At 39.4% G+C, this 24898-nt stretch overlaps 1 protein-coding gene across 2 annotated transcripts in view; it reads left to right on the top strand.

The window, feature by feature from the left end:
• Positions 1–1110: 1110 nt before the first annotated feature.
• The window catches only part of eml3 (EMAP like 3), a 47975-nt gene continuing 24187 nt past the window's right edge, over positions 1111–24898 (top strand). Inside the window, exons 1-4 of one of the 2 annotated variants that reach the window (XM_028038530.1) lie at positions 1111–1502; positions 21946–22122; positions 22271–22391; positions 23489–23965. In XM_028038530.1, coding sequence (XP_027894331.1) covers positions 1478–1502; positions 21946–22122; positions 22271–22391; positions 23489–23965 — 800 coding nt within the window. In that variant the 5' untranslated portion in view covers positions 1111–1477. The remainder of the gene's footprint in view (positions 1503–21945; positions 22123–22270; positions 22392–23488; positions 23966–24898) is intronic. The other variant, XM_028038531.1, reaches the window with a different exon arrangement.

Raw genomic sequence — 24898 nt, forward strand, 5'->3', positions numbered from 1 at the left:
GTTCCGAAGTATCTTACCCCTTTTTTTGTTGCGCTTTATTTATTCTTTGTTTTTCTATATATGATTAAATACATATAAGCTCGGTGTCATATGTGAGCTTAAATTTCAAAATAAACATTAAAATGTCACAGAAAAGGCATTTTATCATCTGAAGAACCATGGCAGAATCCAACCATATTTTCCCATTCCAATGCAGAGACTTTCATTTTTTTCATAACTTGATTAATAGATTATTGTGATGCTCTACTTTTTGGTCATCCTAAAAAACATTAGCTCCAATGTGTCTACTTTAGAACATAGATGGGAGAATGCTGAAGAAGACCAGAGAGCAAGCAAACATCACATCAATTTGAAAGTCTCTGCAGTGACTATGAGTTATTATGTGTTACATTTTATTTATTCTTTATGTGATATGATTTTAGAATTGCTCCAGTTCTATGTTTATGTGTTTATTTCTGTATCTATTTACACTAGACATTATTTTTCAGTTGTTAATAATAACGTTTTCTTTTTTTTTCTTCACTTTTGCTTCTTCGTATCACCAGAGTTCACTAATATACAATATTTTGCACTTCGACAGTTCCTAATTGGTCTTCTCTAAATTTTAATTCTTCACCATCTTATCACCAATATAATAACTGTCGTTTTACTTAATGCTATAATGTGTATGACTCAAGATCTTTATGTCTAATGTTTTTAACTGTAAAGCACTGTCTGTATTTGGTGCTCCATGAATAAAGGTTGATTTATTTGAATCTGACAAATTTTGAAGGGATCAATAAATATCAATCGTTGGAACTAAAGACATGCTTTAACTTATTATTATTATTATTATTATTATTATTATTATTATTATTATTATTATTATTTTATTTTATTGATTTATTTTTGCCGTAACCTGAAACAATACAGAACACCCTCTGGTTCTCCAGACATACAGTAGACCTATATCCTACAGCCCAAGCTTGATAGGGTGCAGTAACACCAATCGTCTTGTGGTGACGACAGAGGCTCACTAACTGCAGACACATCTTGTCACGCATGATTGGTTTAAAAAGTTGAGGTCTTTTTTTTTTTTTTATGGTATTCCAGTTTCAAATCTCTTCTTGGTTAGAGAAGCTGAGATTATTACAGCTGGGGTGAAAGTGCTGTTGAGTAGACGTTTAATATTTTCTAAAATGCCATTAGAATAAACGACGTGACTTGTTTTTTGTTTTGTTTTCTTACATTTTTATGTCTAGCTGCGTTAGAGTTCTTAGTGAATCCAGTTCTGTTTAGCTTCCGTGCTAAACAGTGCTTTATTTAGAGGGAAAAAACGCGTTTCCGGTGTTGCTATCCGCGCAGATTTGGAGATTGACGCGCAATGAGCGTGTATGCATGACACTCCTCTCTCAGCATGGAAAACTCACCGTAGCCTGGCGTTAACTCTACATCCAAACAAACTGCACTTTTATAGCTGAAACCTGCACTTCGGATTATGGATTCCTCCACCAACAGTCTGGGTAAGTAAAAGAGTCAAACTCGCCCTTTGGTTTCAACTGGGATTAGTTGTAATTGTGTGGATGGCTGTGTGAAAACTTCACTCCCATGCAGCAAAAGAGTTTGCCTCACTGTAAAAACCTAAATGTTGTCCTTACTTTCGCTCAGCGCAGCCAGGACCTAGAAAATCAGCTGTAACATTTATTAAAACCAACCAAACTGTCAGGTCTGTCGTCCTGCTTTTAGGCGCAGTGCTGCCGCATTCTTCACCGTGTTTTGATGGAAGATTATAGTGATTAAAGTGACTGCACACTGAGAGGAAGCTGAAGCACCAGTTCGCTCTCTCTCTCTTTCTTTTTTTTTAAAACCATATCTACAATATGTGTAAGAACCTAAGCATGACCGCAGCCCTCATGCGTGGGTGTGGATGTGCGCATGTGGAAGAGCTGCAGATTTGTAGTTAGCGCTCCTGCACGCGCCAGGATCGCCCAGACTGTTGTTCAGTGCGCGCGGGCCGAGGTCAGATCTGCTGCGTGGAAACTTGGAGTTTCTTAGTTGGACTTTCCTGGACTGGAAGACCTCTTCCATCCGGCTGAAAAAGGGTTGCATCTGCAGCGATGTGGCTGTGTTCAGTATTAATCTGATTCCTCTGAAGAACCATGAAATAACAAAGGAAATCTCTAGAAACGGATGTAAAATGTTTGAGTTATCAACATTTCATTTAGGCATTACATTAGTTTAGCATTTCATTAGGCATTACAAGTCAGTGGCAGTCTGTGAGTAACAGCTCTGTGTGTGTGTGTGTGTGTGTGTGTGTGTGTTTGTGTGTTGTGTCGCCCACTAACTGTTTGTTAGAAACTGTTACACAATGCTGCTGTTGTTGCACATCTGTAGCTGCTGCTCGCCCAGTTTATGTGCTGATGTTGATGTTTACCTGCCTTGTAAACAGATGGAGTGGAAAGGTACAGAGGAACTGTAAATATCAGCAGGAATTACTTTCCAGCATCTAATGTGTGGCTGTGGTTTCCATGCACAGGAGGGAACTTGGAGACTGATGCTTGTCTCAGCAGAGAGCTTTGTTCATGGTGGAAGTCATGGTGCCTGCTGATGTGTTGAGCCAGGTCCACAATCTACTATCAGACAATTCTTATTATCATGAGTAAGAAGATGTGTTATAGGCCTGTCATGATAATAAAACTTTCTGGACAATAAATCGTCCCAGACGTTATTGCTATAAACGATAATATTGTTGTTTTGAGACCATTTTCAAGTACTTTAATGATAATGGCATAAAAATGCAAGAATACCTTCTCAAAGATAAATAAACTTTAAATTCTACTGAATATTAAACACTGGGACTGGAAGACATTTTAAATGTCCAAAATAAATAAAGAAAACAACAGAAAATACAAATGAAATGAATTCTGGAGGGGCTAGTTGAGACCAAAGCAGAATTTTATCATCCGGTTTTTTGGTAGAAAGAGAGAAAAGAGAAAAACAATAAATCATGCAAATAGAAATTACTGAACTTGTTTTAATTTATCATGCAATTAATTGATTTATTGATTGTTGCGACAGGCCTAGATGTTTAGAGACAGATTCCACACACACACCTACCGAAATTGATGTACAAATTCTTCACGATATTTAGTAGGAATGCACAATATATTGGCATTAACGTTGGCATCGGCCATTTGTTTGTGTTTCAGCATACAGGAAGTGAGGAGCCATGTTTGTTTGGTCATGTGACAGTGATGCAGGGTGTTCAACCGAAGCAGAGAAGCCTTCATGGTGGTCACTTTTACACAGTGTCGAAAGCGTAGGGAAATATGATATTGATAAACATTTACCAATATGTTTAAGGAATACCAGTATTAGTATCAGATATCGATATCAGCCTAAATTTTTTGTATCAGTGCATCCCTAACATTTAGAAAATAAACACCTCTCCTCTTTCTTTACCATCCTCACCATGTCTGCTTAAATCTCACATGCTTCAGCATCTCACCCACTAAAATATATATCAGCTCAGTCAAAGTCCGTCTGCTGGAGAAATACATCGTACTGAATTACTGTCATTTTATTTTACAAATACAAATTCAACTCCGTCCCTAATGAGGCATTTTAATTTAATATGCTTAGACCAAAGTAATCTGGAATCCGTCTTTGTTGTTTTTGTTTGCGAAAAATCACCTCCAGTGATTTGTGCAGACATCAGCAGGAAGTTGCATCAGCCAATTGCAGCTATTTGAGTGCTTTGCTTTTCCTCCAGAATGTTGTAATGGTCCCTTTCAGAGGAGCAGGCGTGCAGCTTTCCAGGAGTCTGCTGGGACAGAGTCTCTCTCTGTCTCTGGGAGCTTTACCAAACATTTTGTTGCTCCGGCTGCATCATGTCTGCATGGAGTGAAAAGCTTTACAGAACTAAGCTTTGGATTTAACAGATGCTTCAGTTTTCTTTCGGCTGAAACCAAAGTATTCTCTGGTGGTGTAATTGTATTTAGTATATTTCACTTGTTGTGGGTTTTGCAAACCATTTAAATTTTTCATTCAGTCTCCTGAATCTATGCATTTTTCTTTTAACATTCCAGTTTAAAAAACATGCAAGATTGAATTCCTTAGGGAAGCAGTGGTGGCACAGCGATAAAGCGTGCAACCATATGCAGAGGCCTTTAGTCCTCAACGTGGCTGTCACGGGTTCGAATCCCAGCCTGCATGTTGACCTTTGCTGCATGTCTTCCTTCTCTCTCACAACCCACTTTCCTGTCTGACCACTATCAAATAAAAGCTACAAGAGCCAGGAAAAAAATTCAGAAAATACAACGCTTTGCTCAAATTTCACAGTTAATTTGTAGTTGCTCTTTGGATTGGACAGAGAATCAAACAAGAATTGAAAAAAAATTAAAATCATCGTCTCTCTCGGGGCGTGCCGTGGTGGCGGAAGGGTTAGCGCGATCCACATTCAGGCAAACGTAGCCTCGACGCGGCTGTCGTGGGTTCGACTCCCAGACCCGACGACGTTTACCGCATGTCTTCCCCCCTTTCCTGTCAGCCTACTTTGAAAAAAGAGACACTAGAGCCCACAAAACGACCCCTTGCGGAGCGATAAAAAAATCAATAAAAAAAATCGTCTCTCATTGAGAAGCTGTTGGGATGAGATTACATATTGTGTCTTGTGACACTTCAACAGCTGTTCGGTTGTTGGACTTGAAAAATGTTCTTGAATGTGTTGACCTAGTTCAGCCTTCTTCTGCAGCTTTTTCAGTTATTCCTTATCTAAATGATTCTTATGAGAAAAGAGACCAGGCAGATTCTACATGTTTCTGTCTCTGAGGTAACCATTGGTTTGCAGAATGGGTTCTTCATAGGCTGTCTCTGAGTGGCCAAGAGATACAGAGCTGTTTCACTCTGAGATGCTGAGAGCCTCAGTCTGGCTCCACAATCTCCCACTCACCAGATCGCTAACATGTTCTTATTCTCACTACCTCCTAATGTGGCACATTCTAAAGTCACGTGGAGAACAAAGCACAGCATTCTCTCCTACGTTTTCAATATTACAATACAAAAAAAAAAAAACAAGTGGCCACATTAATAAAGTTTCTAAGAATCTTGTCAGGAAACTCCTTGTTTAGTTTGAAAACTCTGGCTTGGAATAATAGCTCTGGGGGTGGTGTGTGTGTACATGTGGTGTGTGTGTGTGTGTTATTGTTCTGGAGGTTAGGAGCTCTTAACTCTGGGAGGTGCAATTGACCAGTTTAAAAAAAACCCCCAAATGTGACCACCTCAATAAAAGTGGATTTCTTAACAATTGGCTGCTATGAAGAATGCAGGTGTGTAACACAACGCCATGCTGCCGCCGTTATGTAATAGTTGACATAGTCCGATATACCTCTCTTCTCTTTGTCGTCTTTATGAGGCTTTCTACACCTTTTGACATTTAGCGCAGTAAGCACTATCATCTGTGTAACATTTAGAGGTCTTTTACAGTGAAACTGAAAATATTATTGGCAACAAAGTCTGAATTTCATGGAATATAACAACCATTACTATGCTGCATTACAAACCGTCCTTTAGTATTTTAACAAAGATATTATAATTGCAATATATTATCAATATATTGCACAGTCATGAAGAGTAAATCTAATTGGACTGGCTGTTCGCTATCATGATAACTTGCTATTTGACCTCATTTTCCCCAGACATGCTCCTGAGCTCCTCTCTCCTTAAAGTTTTTACCTTCAGCAGTTTGCACAGCTTAATTACTTTTAGAATATCTTCACTAGAATCTACTTCGTCATTTTCAGAGAAAAAGGTCAAGCACTGCGTCCTTGGAAGCAACTGCCTATCTTAGGGTTTGTTTTTGTATGAAAAAGTGTGAACTCACTGGGGCTGTCACCAGTCATCCTAACAGTTTTTCTTTCTTGAGAAATACCTTTATAGCATTCAACGATGGACAGCAGCAATATATTCTCCAAGACAGCGGTGTACAACAAACTTTTAGTCACGTAGGCCAAAAATTTTTACGTCAGAATTACTTGCAGGTGAAAAAATATATATATTGTAAAACAATTAAAAGTTGCAAAGAAATTATATTACAGCATTTTTACGTCCTCGACAATAAATTAAGTGTACAATAATTTAATTAAACTAATAAAGTACTTTAAAGATAAAGATTTTTGTCTTATTAAAAAAGAGGCATTCTATTTGCATTTGTTTTATTTGTTTGGGTTTTAAAAGAAGCCTCAGGATTTGAGTCACTTTTTGTGAGATCTGGTGAACGTTGAAGGCCGTTGAAGCTCAATGATCTCATTTAGCCATGTTTAATAAATTAATTGAAAGTAGATTTGGGTGAGCCAAAGTCTACTTTGCTTAGATGTGTGTTTCATTATAGGAAGATTTTAATTAGTTTGCAATAATTTTACCCTAGTTAAAAACAAAAAATTCCATCTGCATGAACCACATTTGCTGGTTGAACGAACTTGTTATTTTTGAATAGTGCTTGGGGACCACACAGAATCAGTCCGTGGGCCACAAATGGCCTGCGGGCCGCATGTTGAATATCCCTGCTGATCATTGCTGTCTTTCCCAGCAGGTGTTGTGTTAATGTAAACCTACATTCCATGTACTAGCAAATTGCCAAAGTTTGCTTTTATGGAGGTGGTGATACTTGCTGTTTAATAAGTAATTAAAGAATTTAATGACTGTTAATCACCGTCTCAATTTTTTTGTAGGATTAAAGTTAGTTTTTTATTTTCATGACCAATTTCCCTCCATGAATTCCAGTATTTCTGCTAGCAGCTTTGTTGGCAGATGACAAATGATTAAAGGTTTCCTCCAAGCTGTTTTCACCCTAACAAAAATATAAAATGAGGAAGATATAAAATGAACCTATATCTAAAATTCTGATTAATTAGGACAAAAATAGGTTTACTTCTATCTTTTATAAAATTACAATGCCATATCTTGCCAGCATAGTGGGATGCATTGTCGAAGAGGGTGGTCATTTAAATTTTTTTCTTATTAGAATCCAAGAAAATTGATTAGCAGTGGCATCTACAGCAGTATCCATCATGGCTGCGGTAAATTCTGGCTTAAGGCTAACACCCATGCAACTCGAATACAAATGCTTTAGAAGTTAAAATTCATTCATCTGTCAAATTATTTTCAAATGTTTACTTGATTGTTATGCCTCTGATAATAACATCAGTACACACAAAACAGAGACACCTGTTATTTCTTTCCTCAGAGAACTTTAAATTATGTGTTTTTCTTAACTTTCCTGCAGCAGTAGAATCTTATGCCATAACCCAGCTTTCTTTATTGTCAGTGTACTATTGTTAGAAAAACAAAATGGATGGTATGTTGTCACAAGTCGTATTTCCATGCAAAATTTGAGAAGTTTTAAAATGTCACACAAAAAAAAAACAAGACAAAACCCAAAATCGGAAATTATGAATTAGTCATGTTTTCATCTTCTGGTTTGGAGCAAATCAACCAGGCAACTCAAAGCATAATTTTGCCAGCTGTTGACTTTACGCATGGCTGCAATACACAGGAAGCAGAAGCTGCTAACTAGCATGGACCACTTATCTCAGAAAAATTGAGGAATGTTTTCAGTAAAATGTTGCTATTGGACAAATTGTAATTGTTTTTAAAACCTTACACTGAAGCAATAAGCCAAGAGAAGCAGCTCAGCCATCCAGCGCCGTTGTTCATGGATGTTGCCTGTGCGTCAGATTGACAGGCGTAATAGAAATACAAAAATACTGAGGTTCTTATGCTAAGGTGCTAATACTGAGATGCTAGCGAGTTTGCTGTGAAGATGACACACAGTTTATGTTTAGCAGAAATAGTTTTATGAACTAGCTTTTTCTGTGTGAACATTTGTTGAATCCAGTCATTCAAAGGAGGAATGGGAAACTGGAATAAATTGGTCAAAAAATAGGCTCAGCATTTGCTCAATCTTTAGTTTAACTGTTTCGAGACAAACATGGGAATACTTATTCATATACCAAAAAGTATTCCTAAGGTGTATAACAGTGTTTATGCAGAGCTGGACCGGTAGTGTAGAACTGCAATAAACAGGCTTGCAATCAAAGAGTTAAATCTGATGGCCGGTTACTGAGTTAGCAAACCAACTGTCTTGTACAGCATGTATTGCACTGTAAATATTTGAGCCTTCATCAATGTGAATGTGGAAATTCATTTCTCTTTCGATGAGCTAATAGTGTGCATGTCTGACTGCACTCAGCCATGTGTAGGAAGGAGGAAGAGAAAGTTTCTCACAGATGCCTCTGCGCTCTGTTTCTTTTCTCAGATGGGCCCCACATTCATGTTCAGGGGCGTACAGGATATGAAGCAGTTGCAAACCAGAGACCTAAAAGTAGAGTACAAAGTGCTTCAGTGTTTTAGGTGGTTGAGGTCATTATTCAGCATCCAAGGGTGGTAATAAGAACATTAGTTGGAAGAACAAAATTTAACATTGCTTTTATGTAACTTGAAGTATAATTTCGATGTGATGTTTTTGCCAGTCCTGAAAGCAGCTTTCTGTTTGTGGGGTGTTGACAGAATGAAGCTGAAATCCAGAGGTATGCCTGGGAGTTTTTGTCTTCTGATTCAGCTTTACTGCTGGAAATGATCTGTTTGAATAGAAGCGCGCTTTTTGAAACTGGTACATCAACCAGTTGGACCAGAAAGACTTTGTTGTTGTGCATAGAGAGTCAACTTTGAACAGTTTAGCAGAGTGTTGCAATGCAGCAGCTGTCTGAGCGCCAGCCTCCCACAAGACATGGAGTAACACTCAGGCTTTCAGAAATAACAAAACTAATACACAATCTCTTGTTTTAAGGCTCAAAGTTCAGGGGCCTCATGCATAAAAGAGTGCGCAGTTTTCACACTAAAACGTGGTGTACGGAAAATTTTAGAAAAGTGCGGTGTCCAAAAGAAATGGGATGCATAAAGCCGTGCGCACGTACGTGGCTGCGCACCTTTCCTTTATAAATCCTCATTTGCGGGAAATAGAGCGCAGCTGCTGGTCCGCCATGTCGCCTCCCATAAATACATATGTAAATTAGTATAAATACCCGGAAGTCTGCCACCACGTGAAGCAATAACCATGGCAACGTCCTTGTTTGAAGCAGTATAAGTATTTATAATATTAATAATTACATATTTTATTTAAAAGATGCTTTGAGGACACATAATGTCACCTCACAAAAATAAAAATGCATTTCAAAGAAAGAAATATCCAAATTAAAAAAATAAAGAGATCCTGCAAATGCCTGTTTGAACAGTAGCGCGTTCAGTCGGGATTTAAAGACAGACAGCGTGTCAGAGAGTCCTTTGAGTGGGGAATGTGGACGTTTATTCTAAATAGTAGAATGCTTTATGTCCATAAGGCGCATTCACAAAGCGGGCAACTGAAGGATGACTGCAGCTGGACCGGTACCGGTACTGCACGGCTCTTTAAGTTTTGCTCAGAGCTCCAGGATGATCAGTCTGATCATTCTAAATGCTCATAAACCATCATCAACATTTCCCAGCAGATCAATATGATCTCTGAACACACGCTCCCTCTGAATCCTTCCATTGGCATCAGAGCCAAAGTGCTCCACAATACGAGGCACACCTTTGAGCAGCTACTTATATACGTGTGATTACATACACACCTTGATCATCTTAACAATAATCAAACCTGTTGATTAATTTTAATCAGCAGGTTGGAGTTATTCTGCTGATCCAACCCTGTTTTCTTCTTTTAGTGAGAATGAAATGACCCTGTAATTATCCTGCTTTTTTCCAAACCGATACATGATGGAGGGAAAGGAACATTGACAGATTTTTGAATTGTAGATGGGGACCAAAAGGGAAAATTGAGTATGATCTGCTTACCAGTACATTTCTAGTCTAACACTAGTTATTCAAACTTTCAGAAGCTATTTAGGTTTTCCAGGGGTCTCAAACTCCAGTCCTCGAGGGCCGCAGTCCTGCAACTTTTAGATGTGCCTCTGCTGCACCACACCTGAATAGAATAATTAGGTCATTAAGGCTCTGGAGAACTGATCTACACAAGGAGGAGGTCATTAAGCCATTTCATTCCAGTGGTTTGTACCTGTGGCACATCTAAAAACTGTAGGTCTGCGGCCCTCGAGGACTGGAGTTTGAGACCCCTGTCCTAAGTGCAGTCAGGTTCTCCAGAGTCCTGCTGTCCTCAGTATTTGACTCAGGTGTTTTGAAGTAGAGATACATCTAAAAGTTGCAGGAGACCGGCCCTCGAGGCCTGGAGTTGCCCACCCCTGGGCTAGAATGACCGCAGCCTAAATCCAGCGGTGTCTAGGTTCTGATGTTGCATACAAAGAGCATAAATCTCAGCACCTTGACATGCACTTAATTTGTCCACCACAATAGTGAGAGCATCTCTACCTGTCACTGTCGGCCTTTAATCATGGTTCCGGCTGGATTGTTCCTCCAGAAAAATTCCAGCCCAGGTTTTCTTACATCCAAATCAGTCATACAGCCAGATTCCAAGTCCAATTATATCCATTCCAATTGATCCAAGATGTCAAACAAGGCTGTGAAGTTCAGTTTATTACTCAAATTGGTCAAAAGGTTTTCAATATAAGGAAACCCAACAGTATTACATCAAGTTGTTAACTTTGCACTAATCCCTCCTCCTGCAGGGACATTAGCCGCTAGATCGCATGGCGTCCTGAGCTTTGCAGCAGTCTCTCATACTGAGCATGCTTGTAGCGACAGCACAACGGAGAGCTCCCCTTTAACAGGAAGAAAACTCCAGTACAACCAGAACCATCCGCCACAACTGACATTCCTTCTTTCTGCCTGTGTGGAGCAACCTGGAGACGGACTTCAGCAGATTTACCAGATCACTAGTAATCGGAGGATCAGTATTTCACTTGTAAATCCTCTGATTACTGGGCAGCTCTGTTCCTAAGACCTGCCAGCTGTAGAGTAACTATAGCTGGCAGCTGGTATAGCTGGTTATAGAAGCCGCCCCTCACCAACACACACACTTATACACTTCCTAACCATTACTAACCTAACCTTAACCAAAGTTTAATTCACAAAATTTTCTAATTTTCCACAAATGACCTCTTTTGTTAGTGAAAAATTGTCCTCTATAAGTACACAAGAACACGCACACATGCACACCCCCACGCGTGCACACCCCCCCCCCCACACACACACACACACAGTTCCTAAATGGATTAACCAGAAAAACAGGCATATATGTTAAGACGTGTTTTGTTGTCATTTTTGGCTGTGCTGGGTCTGTCCTTTCAGGGAGGTGGAGCAGATCCCACTCAACCAAAACCAAAGAGGAGATGACGGAGCCGTGGTCTGTGACTCAGGCCTCCAAATGTTTGTAAGACCATTTCAAAAAAAAAACTGGTATTGGTTTTAAGATGAATGAAGGCGTTCCAGCAGGCCTACATGTTGACTCTGTGATTGGGTCATGGTTCGCTTTTGAGCTTCTCTTTTTCCTTGCTGCTAGGAATTTCCACTGATTCCTCAAAATGTTGCAACCGGAAGATTTATAAATCATTTCTACTGGTTTATGAGCATGTAGGGAACTTATACATTTTGAGTAACAACATCCTGTCAACACTGCAACATGTAAATTAGTGAAAGGAGTTTTTAATGGGTTTCAGAGAAAATGCTGCGTTCTGGGTTGGAAATGTAAGCTTTTCTAATAATGACATTTATATGAAATAAAGCCTTTTTGACCTTCTTGATGACATATAAATGTGGAAGTTGGTTCTTTTCAACAGCAGTTTGACATGCACTGACCAGGCCAACTGGGATACTGATCTGAGTTCAGTTCTGAGGCTCCATGAGCTACAACCTTCAGATGTTTTCAACAAAATTTATGGAAACACCTGACTGTGTTGAAGTCAGGGTTCAATGCAAACCAGTTAGGTTCCTCCACAAACTACTCACTCATTCATGTCCTTATGGACCTTGCTTTGTGTCAGGTCCACAGTCCTGTTGGAACTCCAGACTCTTTCCACTCAGTCAGAAACTTAAAACGTCTTGGACTGTTGCAGCATTACGAGTTTGCTTTACTGGAATGAAGGAGTCAAGCACAACTCCTGAAAAACCCCGTAATCTACATTGCAATAAGCTCAACAATCACAACAACGCAGTCAGGGAGGCAAGACTGTTCACTCCAGAGAACACATCTCCACTCTGGTGGAGTTAGTGTGGAGTTATCGCCCCGTTATCTAGGGGAGGAGTAGTGATTTCCACACATGCATGTGACACTTTGCATTGCATCTGGTGAAGTGAGACTCAGATTATGCTGGTCTGCATGCCTTGGTGCTGAATTTTCTGACCACTGATTTGATTAGAAACCTGAGTTCAGTGGATGGGAGAACAAGAACTTCTAGACTAAGCCGGTCTAATCGCTTCAACTTATGATTAAACCGAGTAAGGTTTACAAAAACTGTCTGTAAATTATGTAAAATGGCAGAAAGCATTGAGCTTCATTTGGTTCAGTAGAAATCAATTAGTGATTTTCTTTTTCAGTTCTGATATTGCAGCAATTGTTTGTTTATTTGAAAGCTAAAAATGAAGAACGAGTATTAAATTTGACGTGTTCATGTGTTTGTACTGCACTAGTGATGAAACAACACTCATTTGGTCAGATGTGTCTGTAAAATGTAAGACACATTCCCGACAATGGCAGAGAAAATGAGTTTGTCTTTCTAAAATAACATTTTCAGCTGTAATTCAGATCTAAAACGATTTCTCCATTACACAACAGCAGAACCTCTGTGAAAATGCAGCACTGAGGTTATCTACGAGGGAGATGGACAGTTTTATTTTTCCCTATCATTTTAAAATTATTTCTAAAGATACTTGTCCCATTTAGTATGCAAAGCAAACTCTTGGATTGGATAATTGAATTTTACATTTAAATTAAACATGGTTTTTTTTTTCTGCTGTACTGTAAAGAAGATATTAAAGATGAACAAGTTCATCTTTTCAGCTCTCAATGTTATGGTGGTGAACTTTAAACATGAATAAATTTATCTTTATTGAGTTGAAATAAACTTAAATCTAGTTATTGTTAAGAAATACCTGACATGATGTACCAAAAACTTTTCCAGCTCCCTTTTTGACCTCTGTGCTGCAGTTCTCCTGACCATAAGGAATAGTTCAGCTTTACCAGCAGTCATTCATATTTCATCCTGTTGAAGTTTAACAATTCAAACCCAGTGCAACATCAAAATACTCATGTATCTAGATTGTAACCAAAAACTGCACAAAAACTTATCTACAGCATTTTATGTACATTCGTGCATCACTTCCTGCCCATTTCTCTGCTGACTGGTGGTGTGTAGCAAAAAATCTGCAGCAACGACAATGCAACAGATAGTGACTCAGTCTCCAAATGTTCCAAACATTCTGCTGCGCCATTATTGAGCCTTAATGTCAGCTGGAACAGTGTGCAGTTGCTGTGAATTTGAAATGTGGAGCAGATTCCTGCTTCTCTGGGGTTGTTGCTACACTTTGATGAGTCATCCACGGTCTTGGCTCAGAGATGGAAAAACTGAAAACAAGAAAACCAGACTGTCAGTGTAGAGTGGAAAAGTAACTGAATTAGTGTGTGTGAGTGATAGAGAGGAAGAGAGAGAGAACCTAGCTGTGCTTTGGCATGAATATCCAACTGATAAAATGTCTAAATACTTTGTGGTTAGAGCTTTATGACTTTTCTGGATGTAGTTTGTACTCCATAACACAGAGAGCTTGACATCTTAATGGTTTATTTTTTACATGTGAAAACAAATAATAGTCAAGTTACCCGTAGGACTTTCAACTTGAGTTGCCACTGGAAAAGTACTGTTCTGTAAGGGACTTGGCTAACCTGACACACCTGTTGGCTTGTCAGGCTGGACCTTCTGGGAATTCTGAATCTGTTTGCAAAGGTTTTAGCATGTGCACTGAAAGTATCGGAAAGATCAGCCATCTTTCTTGTGCACATTCTTCCTCATTTAGTTGTTCATTCCTTCAGTTTTTAAAGACCCAGTGTAACCAACCTCTGGCAGCCACTGAATAAATTGTGGTAACACCAACTTTAATTACAGCACTCCACATAGCGATCGTTAAAAGTAACGTAGTGATCCTTCCTTTGCTGCAGGCGAAGGGGAAGAGTGTAGTTTGGCCAGGCTACAGGTTCAAGAAAGCAGTCAGTGTTTCACTTGGGAAGGTAACTATAACCAGAACCAGGATCTTTTATGCAAATAAGCATACTCCATAAGCATAAACTTGTATGTAAAGAGCATCCAAATGCAAAGGAAACAGCATTTTAAAAGTGTATAAAATATCATTTGCATGAACCACTTTGAAATTTGAGAAATAGGATATAAAATATAGTTCTAGCTTGGTTTTAATTTCGCCAGTTTTTAATTTGCTTTCAAGCTATACGTTCAACTATTTTGGGGGCCTTGAGAATATTTAAATTTCTATTTGTGGTGAACTGCATTAGCAGCAAAAACTTGGATCCACAGCTGAAGCTGTGGCCATGCAGCTGCAGAGGGTTCTGATGACTAATCCATTCTTCTTATCGAGGAACATCCAACTTTGTGAGGCCAGAGAAACCTGTGATTGTTTCCAAAAACTGTAACGCCTCCTGCACTTCCCAGAGTAAGAATAAAATGTCTGATGAATTGACAGACAAATCTGTTTTATGTCCCGGATAGATAATAAAGTAATCAAATGTCCAAATGCAAAACTTTTGGCACCTGTTCTAAGAACCTTATTGGATATGAAAACAACTGTAATTATTATAATGCATTTGGGAAAACTACTGTTACACTGCCATATTGGTTTCTTTTAGTGCTGATCTTCCAGTGTTTTCTGCCATGATTGGATGTCAGAATGTAAACCTAAACATGCAGTAGGCAATTTAGGAATAATAATGCTAAATAAAAATAACTACAATGTATGTGTTTGTTTTTTTAGTCTTTTTTTCTTTCTTTAAAAACAGGTTCAAAACTGCACCAAAGATCCGTACAAAAACAATAATTATGACTTTGCTATTTGCTGCAGAAAAAGCACAAACTAAAAAAAAAAAAAGGTTAAGAGTATGGCGAGTTAGGAGACACCTTGAGAATTTACTGTATTTGTCCTTCAAAAATTGATTGTGAAACTCCCTCATTGCCAGTTTCATGGCCAGTAAAACAGACTGGGCCATTCATTTTGCCCATTAAATCCAGGCCACTAAGTAGAGGACTCCTCTGCCAAAAACAGATCCAGCGTTTCTTTACAGCAGCAGTGGGTGTGGTCCTCCAAACTTCCAGTTACATTAAATAATTCAGTGAGTAAAAAGGAAATCGAAGGAGAAACTGTCTGAGTGACTTTAAAAACTTTTATCAGTTAACCCTTGATGTCTCTGGGGGTTTATTTCTCTTCAGTGCTGTGTTCGGCAGTTTTGGATTCCACAAAAATTTCTGAATCAATTATTATTTGTATTGTCAGTTACATTTGTATAAGTAAAGACGGGGTTGGGGTTGTTTGTAACTTAAACAACCTCTTGGAGGAAAAGCCCAACTTCCTGTTTGGCATTCCTTCCTGGTGAGAGTTACCCAGTTCTCATTGTTCTGCCTTGTCCAGATTTCTCCAATTACTGCTGTGTAATGATAGAAAATCATCTGCTTGAGTTTAAGGTCAATGTTCAGGCTCTGTTAGGCCTTGTTCTTTTTAAAAGTGGACACTAGACCGGTGATTTTTTTTTTCCATTTAAGATTAATCTTCCTGTTTTTAATTTGCTATTTTGCTGGATTTATGCCTATGTCCAATAAGCTGTAAACACGTTGTATACTTTTTGTTGTTTTGTTAAATCTTTTCAGTTTTTCTTCTCAAAGATGATGAAGTGAAAGCAGGCACCGGTAGAGGATACCTCTCTTACAAAATACTTCCAGAATAAAAAAAATGATTCATCCACAATTTGAAACTCAGACCTAATCTCTTATTAAATCAATATATTTGATTTAATTATAATATAAATAAATCAAAAGATTCTGCTTGTAGCCATTAAGTTTGGAGAAGATGAAGAATGTAAATATTTCTGTTAATCACAGGGTTCCAGGTACTTGACACATACTGTACTGATGTAAAGCATAACGTAGGCTTAATGAAGTGAAGTTATTTGTGGCTTCTTTACGCAGAGAGAGAAACAGTATGATGACACATCCGGTTATGGAGGTGCTCCTTTTTATTTATTTATATTTTTTTGCCTTAATTGTTTTTTTTCAGAGAACATGCTTTTTTTGTTCTTTTTATGTTTTTCTCACCTTTCTTACTGTGTAGAAACATTTTTGCGGCATGAATATCAGCATGAATAAGTGAAGTTAGCTTGCAGTGTGCATGAAGGGGCCCTGACTGGTAATCAGAAGCAGAAAAAATCTAACTGGTTGTAGCCAAGACCGTAAAGTGAAATGGATCCCAGTCTTTGTTACAGAAATGATTCCTAACCTGCACTTTGTTCATAAAGCTGTCCCAGTTTGGACAGATGCTCCACAGCATCACATTACATGCACACACACCGATACACACTTCCATCACTTTACTCTGCTCAGGCCAAGTTTCCATTCCTGCAGAATTAGGAGACGTAACCAGCTGAAGATGATTAGTTCATATGAACTCTTCTTGTTCGTGTCAATCTGTTGCTGTCTGAGTGTGGAAGCAGAGTTGAGGTTTTGTGAGGAAATGGCGTTCATTTGTAAATGGTAGTGGATCATTAATGCTGCACATTGACATATGTGTGCTCTTCTATTTTTTCTGAAAATAGTGAAGCAGGAGGCCAGAGTGGGGCACAGAGGTCTCATGTGGTTTGCTTTTCTCAAACTTTTCCATCCACATTTCATCATCTGTCTCATAAAGTGAGACTGGAATGTTTTGTTTATCATCCAGGCAGTTTTGTGAGGAGAGTTCAGCCTCACCAATAAAGCTCTGATACATTTTCTGTTTTGCCTATAAAACATATTCACTTTCTTTGGTATTTTCTCCTTTTTATTGCTTGTACAGATGATCAAGAACATTTGACTTTGAAAGGTGATTTCTACAAAATACTGACAAAAAAAATTGACATAAAATAGTAATTGCATACTTTTCATGTTAGTATTTAGTAGCTGCTCCTTTGGCTGCCGTCCCAGCACAGAGTCTGTGTGGAACTCTGAGTCAGGCTGACATCTGGACGCTGCCATGCTTCCAGAGTCTGCTGCTGAGAAGCATCCCCACTGCATGATGCTGCCACCGCCATGGTTCCCAGTGGGGATGGTGTGTTTGGTGATACATTCAGGATCTCTCTTGTGGCCCTTGATCTACCTCTGATGAATGCCTTGGCGTCTTGCCTGAAGGACAAAAAGCTCCATTTTGGTCTCATCAGATCAAAGATCTTTGATCTGATGGACTAGTCAGTCTCTGTCTGGACTCTAGTCCAGGCCTGATGGTTTCTGTCCCATACAGCTTTGACTGGTTAAAAACTGGGCAACAGTTGCTGTCTGCAGAGTTGTCAGCGTTGTCTCACTAGTTTGTGAAGACAGTCTGATCTGGGCAGATTTACAGATGGACCAGATTATTTCCATTTATTGATGATAAATCTAACTGAACTCCAGGGAAAGTTCAGGGCTTTAAAGATTTTTTTGTATCCATCCTCTGACTTATACTTTTCAACAGCTGTTTTTATGACTGCATGATGTGTTCTGTTGTCTTCATGATGTGATAATAGTCAGGAATACTGATGAATACAGTGGATGCACCTTCCACACAGGTGTCTTTATTCTGCCATCACTTAAGGTGATCTCTATTCCACTTATGGGGAGACTACCTGCACCAAATGACTGAACTTCTGTTGAATTAGGTCATTAGGTAACTCACAAGGCCCTGGAACATGAAGACTTGCACCTCAGGTTGCTTTGTCATGTTTTTGTATTTTCCACTTCTGACAAATTGCCCACATTTAAATGAGGTAATCTCAATTTATTTAGATGAAAACCGGTCATGAATATTGCCAGAAATGTAAATTACTGTCAGAGCAAAACGGATCCAATTCACAAAAACACAGAGAAAGAAATTATATATATCTACTGTCTTCTGAAAACTCAACAAGGATATTTGAGACTCGATGAAAGAAACTAGAAGAAAGAAGGCAGGATTTTTTTCTTTCACTAAAAACGTATTGTTGCTGTTAAATCTTCAGACCTAGAGCCACTCTCTTCTTCTCTACAATTCCTTCAGAACTGCTATACCTAACTTTAGCAAAAACTAACAATCAAGATCCACAACCAGGAATTATACGGTGCCAATGACTGCAGTCTGCAGATTCATTTCTGCATTGATTTAGGTTCTTTAAAGCAGTTGCTCTTTCCATATAGTACCTCTGGACCTCTTTGGTCCACAATCACAGGTTCTAAGGAAGTTTTTCCTTTTAACACCAAACCCTTTTTGGTACAATGATAAGGTACAAAGTCTACACCGCTCAGGATTTTCTTTGTTTTATGGCTTTGTAAGCGACTGTGGCTTTTGGTTACACTGTATAAAGGCCATGGATGGAAGAACAGAGAGGGTGTGGTGTGTGAACTCAGCCAGTAGCTTCTGTGTATGAGGTGACTGTGCAGAGGAACTACTGGTTTTCAACACACACGTGTGTATGCAACTGAGCAAAACTAACTTTTCATTTTTAAAGGCTCTACTGTTTAGTAGTGTTGGCTGAAAATATGTTTCATAGTTGCAACTACTTGTACAAGTCGCTACAAGTAGTTAGACTTTGATTATTATTTATAGGTTATAAACGTGATTTATTAGAAATGGTCCAACTTTGGCTGATTGGTTGGTGCACATTTTTATAAACATTTTTAGATTGAGTGTTTCACACGTGTGAAGCCTTTAACAATATATAGGGAAATAACAGTTTTGAAATGAGAAATGTTAATATAAAACATTGTTGTATATGTTTTACTTTCAGTTTAATTTCTGGACAAGTCGAACCAAAACTATAGAACTTTTTTTTCTTCTCCAAAGCAGACTTGGACACACCCATTCATTAAACCTGGCTAAATATAGCAAACGCTCTTGAAGAAAGTTCCCCATTTCCTGTTCTTGTATCTGAGAATAGATTTGATTCCTATTTCAAAGAAATTGAAACCAATTTACCAGGAGGACCTGTGGGATCTTTTGCAGTGATTTACAGATTTCCTTCCTACAAAAATGTTACTTTAGTCATTTTATTGAAATTAGTAAAGTTTATTGTTGACCAGGTTGGAGCAAAAATATGCACTCAAATTCTTTCAAAATTGTGTGAATTTTTTGGGATCCACAAGTACTTTCAATCCAACTATTTTGGTTTTGGTTTTACATGGCAACCGTTTGGTCACCACTAGTTTATGACCTGGTACATCCCCCAAAAAAATCCATTTTGATAATTACAGCTTACCAGAACTCACTGTCTCAGAAAATTAGTATCTTACAAAGCATAAAGAAGAATAAAAGACAGAAATTTCAGGTTTCTGTTTATTTCTATGCTCTCATTACTTGGTTGGGTTTCCTTTTGCATGAATCACTGCATCAGTGCAGCATGGCATGGAGGAGACCAGCCTGTAGTTCTGCTAAGGTGCAGATTGTATTGACACCATGTTCAAATTTCAGAGACACTGAACTTTGGGTTTTAATTATTTGTAAGCCACAGAATCATCAAAATGACAAGAAATGAAGGCTTGAAATAATTTTATATGATGTGTGCTGAATCTTTATAATACCAGTTTCACTTTTTGAAATGGACGAAAATAAAACAATTTTTAATTACATTGTTTTGGGTGTGTGCTCCTGCAGTACCAATTTACAACAATTGCCATCTAAAAGTGCTGCATGGGAAACAAATATCTAGCTCATATCTAATTATACCGATTTCAGGTTAGCACAAATTAGCTTCAAATCAATTAAGTTCATCCTGGAACACTCCAGCCATAAAGTAAGAATCAGATTGAATTATATGTTCCAATGCAATCCAAATTATAATGCGATGTATCTTAATGATATATGCCAGTTGGTAAATGGACTGAAATTATAAATCCTATTTCTGTTCTTACTGTCAGCTCAGAGCTTTTTACACTGGTGCCACATTCACCCAGTCACACTCATAAACATGCACACCTTCATACACTGATTATAACTTGCAGTTGAGTGCCTTGCCTGGGGGCACATCAACATGTGACAGGAAGAAGCCACAGGTTCATGGCTATTCCACTGCATCACAATCACAGCAGAGTTGGGGAGAACGTATCTATCTAAGGATCCCAGCCAGTCATTGACTCTTTTGCAATCTTTTATCCCGAAGAAGCATGTGGTGACAGTGGAGAGGAACCACTACCTTCAAACTGGAAGAAACCTCCAGCAGAGTTAGGCTCAGTGTAAGAAAATTATCACAGCTTCCTTTGAGTATCTCTAACTCTTGTTCTTAACTTAATTTCTGAAAGATGTACAGAATTTGCTCATTGCGATTCATCTCCATAAAAGCAAACAGGCTGCTGGAATGTTGGATTCTCAGGTTGATAGTTGCCAATAGTTTTCTTGTTGCTGTCAGCTGCTGGCTGTTTGCCCGCGCCATGACATATTATGTTGTCAACTGAGCATAAAAGAGCAGTGAGCAAGTGTTGGCATGTCGTAACTGATTCACTGAGGACATTTTCTGTTCAACTGAAATACTGGAGGTGATTTCATCATCACTGCTCTTACAAAACACCTCTGGTTCTTCTTTCTTGGAAGTGAAAAGAATATAGCTTCTGCCGTGACGTGTATTTTGAATTCCTCTGAGCTGAGAATATATGTAACTCAAACAGCTGTGATACCAATATCTGATAAATAACTGATAAATAAGATCCACATTTAACAAACAAAGAAATAGGTTCTTGGGTACATAAATAGAAAGATCTGTTAAAGTTTTTCTTCCCCGGTTTGATTCTCAGACTCAAACTCAAACTGCATATCTGCCTTTTTTTCTTAACCAACTGTTGCTGATTTGAGGCCACTAGAGCCACAGAAAGCTTTGGGAGGAAAAACTGATATTCTTTGCAACAGGGCATAATAAAGAAATCTATATAGTCTTCCCACATCTCAAAAGTTATCTAAACTTGTGTTGCACAAGGACTCCTTTCTCTCTAATTGACTTTATGTCTAGGAACTAGGGATGCACGATTTATCGGCCAAACGATGTATTGGCACCAATTTCCTTAATTTTGATATTAACGTGTAAAGCTGATCTTATTCCCCAATCTTATCTCAGTTAAGGTCTAAAAATCAACCATTTTCTCTTCTGCTCTTTTGACTGATAGGCCCCTCCCATCAGGCCATGTCTGCACATTGAACACTTCTGCCACTTCTGCCAACTCAGTGGCTTTCTTGCCATATTTAGCAATATTTCACACAAAAAAATGGTATCGGCCAAAATCTGAATCAGCAGATCAGGCTTTTTAAAAGATCTGTAATCAGAAAACTGCAATCGGTGCACCCCTACTAGGAACTTGTTTGTTCTTTTATTCCATAAGCTAGTAATGGAATAATTCTATTTTAAAAATCTACATTTTTGGCACTTGTCTTGGTTTAACTTGGCATTTGAAATGCTCTTTATCATGGTGGTAAAAAGCCTTGAAGAGAAAATGTGCATGTACTAGTTTGTTGTTTCAGATTTATCCTACAGTGAAAGTCGCCTCATCTTGGTTCCTGCACAGCTCATCAATCAGTGGATCATGATTTAAAATGTACAAAGGTACTTTCATTCAGTGTAAGCAATACTGTCCATATTAATCAGTTGATGGCAGAAGATTTTATGTATTTTGAAAAAAAAAATAGAACTATAGTTGAGGCTCGTATTTCCCCAATGAGCGTCTTCAAACATATGTTCTCAGTTGAGGCATTACTTTTCACGTAGAATTTTTTGTGAACTACTTGCAGATGATGTGTCAGCAGACGGCAGCACTGATTTCCCCGACCGCAGTTCCTCCATGGAGGTGCGTCTGCAGGCGCAGGAGGATGAGATCACGCTGCTGAAGTCGTCGCTGGCTGACGCTCTGCGGAGAATCCGGATGCATGATCAGCTGCTCCCAATACTGAAGCAGCAGCTGATTGCAGGTCAGTGTTTGGTCAGGTCAGAAGTTGGATTTGTGTCAAATCCTGACTGTCCTGGCCTACATCAAACATACTGTTCATGTTCTGGTAATTGTGCATGCAGAAACATGTGAATACCCTCACGAATACCCTTTCCTTCTGATTCCCCCAGTGAACCCCAGTGCTGCCCGGGTACTGAACCAGGTGTGTTACTCAGACGGTTTCACCAGCGGCAGAAAACTCTCATCAAGTTCAGCCAACGATGGAATTTACCACGCTGCCACGGCCGCCAGGTGATTCCCACTCAGAGCCAGGCTGCGGCTCACAGCCACACCGCTTACCGTAGCATGACTGCTGATCACCTCTCATTTCTGCCAACTACAATTTTAGATGTTAGTAAAAAAGTGACAGTTTAGGTGGTTTATAGTCCTGATGGTAGTGGCAGCATTATCAGAAAACCTTATTGTTATGTATCTACTGTATTTCTATCAAAGCTTTTGTCAGTCAGTTTTGTTGGATTACTGATGTCTCCTTTGTCATTACAAGCTTTTCCTTCCAGGGACACCTTGGACAGTTTGCCACTGTATCAAAGAGCAAACACACACACACATACACATGCACACACTCCTATGGATCTCCACATATTCGGTTGTACCTTAGTCCATGGTGGACCACCGTACTTACATTTTGTATGCAGCACCAAGGTGGTAAGGTTGAGAGTCGGAGCAACCATTTGTAAAGACACACAATGCAACTGCTGCTGTCTGTGCAGCACTGACAGGGTGCAGTGGAGGAGAAAAGGGGCTAGGCTCCCCATTAGCTCAACAAAATTGCTAGTATCCTTTTGGATTGTGGGAAATGAAGGAATTTCTCATGAGCAATGTAGGCTATAGGCATGAAATCACAACCGGCAGTGTGCTCAGAGTCTGCATGGATCACAGAATTCACACAGTACGCCTGAGTATGTGGGAGCATTAAGAATGGCTGAGTCAGCATTCCTGAACACAATGCAGCAGAGGATCTGAGCTCACCTGAACAGGCTGTGAACAAGAGATCTAGACTTACCATGTCTAGATGCTGCATGCTGATGGACTCCTACTAAAACAGATGAAATTCTAAAACTTCTTTTAAAAAGTGCTTCAATACAAAGATATAAGGCATTATTTGCTAATTTTGTAGGTTTGCAACAGAAAAGTAACGTACAAGTCCAAGCTGATGGGATTTCCTGAGACATTAACATGAATGGTCATAACAGGAATGTTGTATTGTTTCTAACATGTTACAGGCTTGTTCTAAGTGATGCTTGTCTGTTGAACGTTGGTTATGTTGATATGTTTGGTCTTGCTGTATGACTGGTCTGTGTGGTTCCCAACCTCTGTACCTTCTCCAGCCAACAGTCAGAGAGCATTGTGAGCAATGCTAACGGCCTCATAGGAAGCAGAGTATCTGCAGAGCAGCAAGGCAGACTGCCGTCATTGGATAAGGCAACTCAGACTGAGCCCACCATGTCCGCACTATCGAGACACACTCAGAGCCTCCATCTTGAAGACGGCCTTCCTCCAACTGAGCTCATGCTCGACGGGACACGAGGCAAACTCCACCGTGTCCCTGGCCTGGAGGACGAGGAAGAGGAGGACCAGGTGGATGAAGAAGTCGGAGGGGACCAAGAAAAAGAAACGAGTTGGGCTTCGTCAGTGGAGGAGCCTATTCAGCCAACAACGGTGAGATCCCTTCAGAGGGAAGAATGCCTGGATAGAAGCTGCTCTCCGGACGAACCGGGTTCTGCCCCGGCCTCCCTCGGCTCAGACCAAAACCTCAGCCTGCGATCTGGACCCCTGTCCCCCATCCAGGAAGGAGAAAAGACGCTGTGCGTGAGCCAGCCTCACCGCTGCTTTCTGCATAACCAAGTTAATCTTGCATGGCTTTTTAAGACTCAATCAACTTTAATATTGTCTGAGTTGGATTCTGCAAACCCCAGTTGTGCTGCCACAGGTCAAACTTTTAGCTATCAGAATCAGAAAACACCAAGGGACGGGGGGTGGTGAGGGTCTGTTTTCTAAAATAATCGGAATGGAATTTTCCCATGTATTTGATTAGGTTGTTGGGAAAACATGGAGCTGGAGTGGAGCATTTGATCCAGCTGAGTGACATGTCCATAATTAGTTCAACTACACTGCAGCAAGTGGAAGATGTGATGTGAGGTCAGCATGAAACCACAGAAAGGTGTATGGTGAGGCTAGCAATACACACATGCTTAGACTGAACAGGTTAGGCTGTGTGTAAACCTTAATAGCTGTAACTTTTCAAAGAGCATCTGTCCAGACAGGCAGCACTAAAGGAATGGTTCATGAAAAAACTGCCATATAAAAGATTAGGTAAAGACAATAACAAGGAGCTGCTATTCAACTGGGTTTTGCAGAAGGAATCTAATCACTAAATCACTCACCACTGTTCTCAAATTCTGGGATGAATACTTTGGTTCTTTTCTTCCGACTCTTTTGAACAACTGCCTTTCCAATGGTCTGTAAACAACATAGTGGTGAAGCACAGCTGCTTTTGCTAATTGGGACCAGTTCTTGTGCATGCACAACTTTCCTTTTTGTCCCCCAGGCTTTTTGTGGCTTGGAAGAGGGTTTCTTATGTAATTTGTTTCATACATTCAGGATCTCTCTTGTGGCCCTTGATCTACCTCTGATCAATGCCTTGAATGCCGAGTGGTTTCCAACTTGAACTCAGGCTTTTCATCTTCCCACTAAAATAAGTTCACCATGTACAGCATTTGATGTTGGCAATGCAACTG

This window comes from Xiphophorus couchianus, chromosome 14, assembly GCF_001444195.1.
Source record: "Xiphophorus couchianus chromosome 14, X_couchianus-1.0, whole genome shotgun sequence".
Classification (NCBI taxonomy): Eukaryota; Metazoa; Chordata; class Actinopteri; order Cyprinodontiformes; family Poeciliidae; genus Xiphophorus; species Xiphophorus couchianus.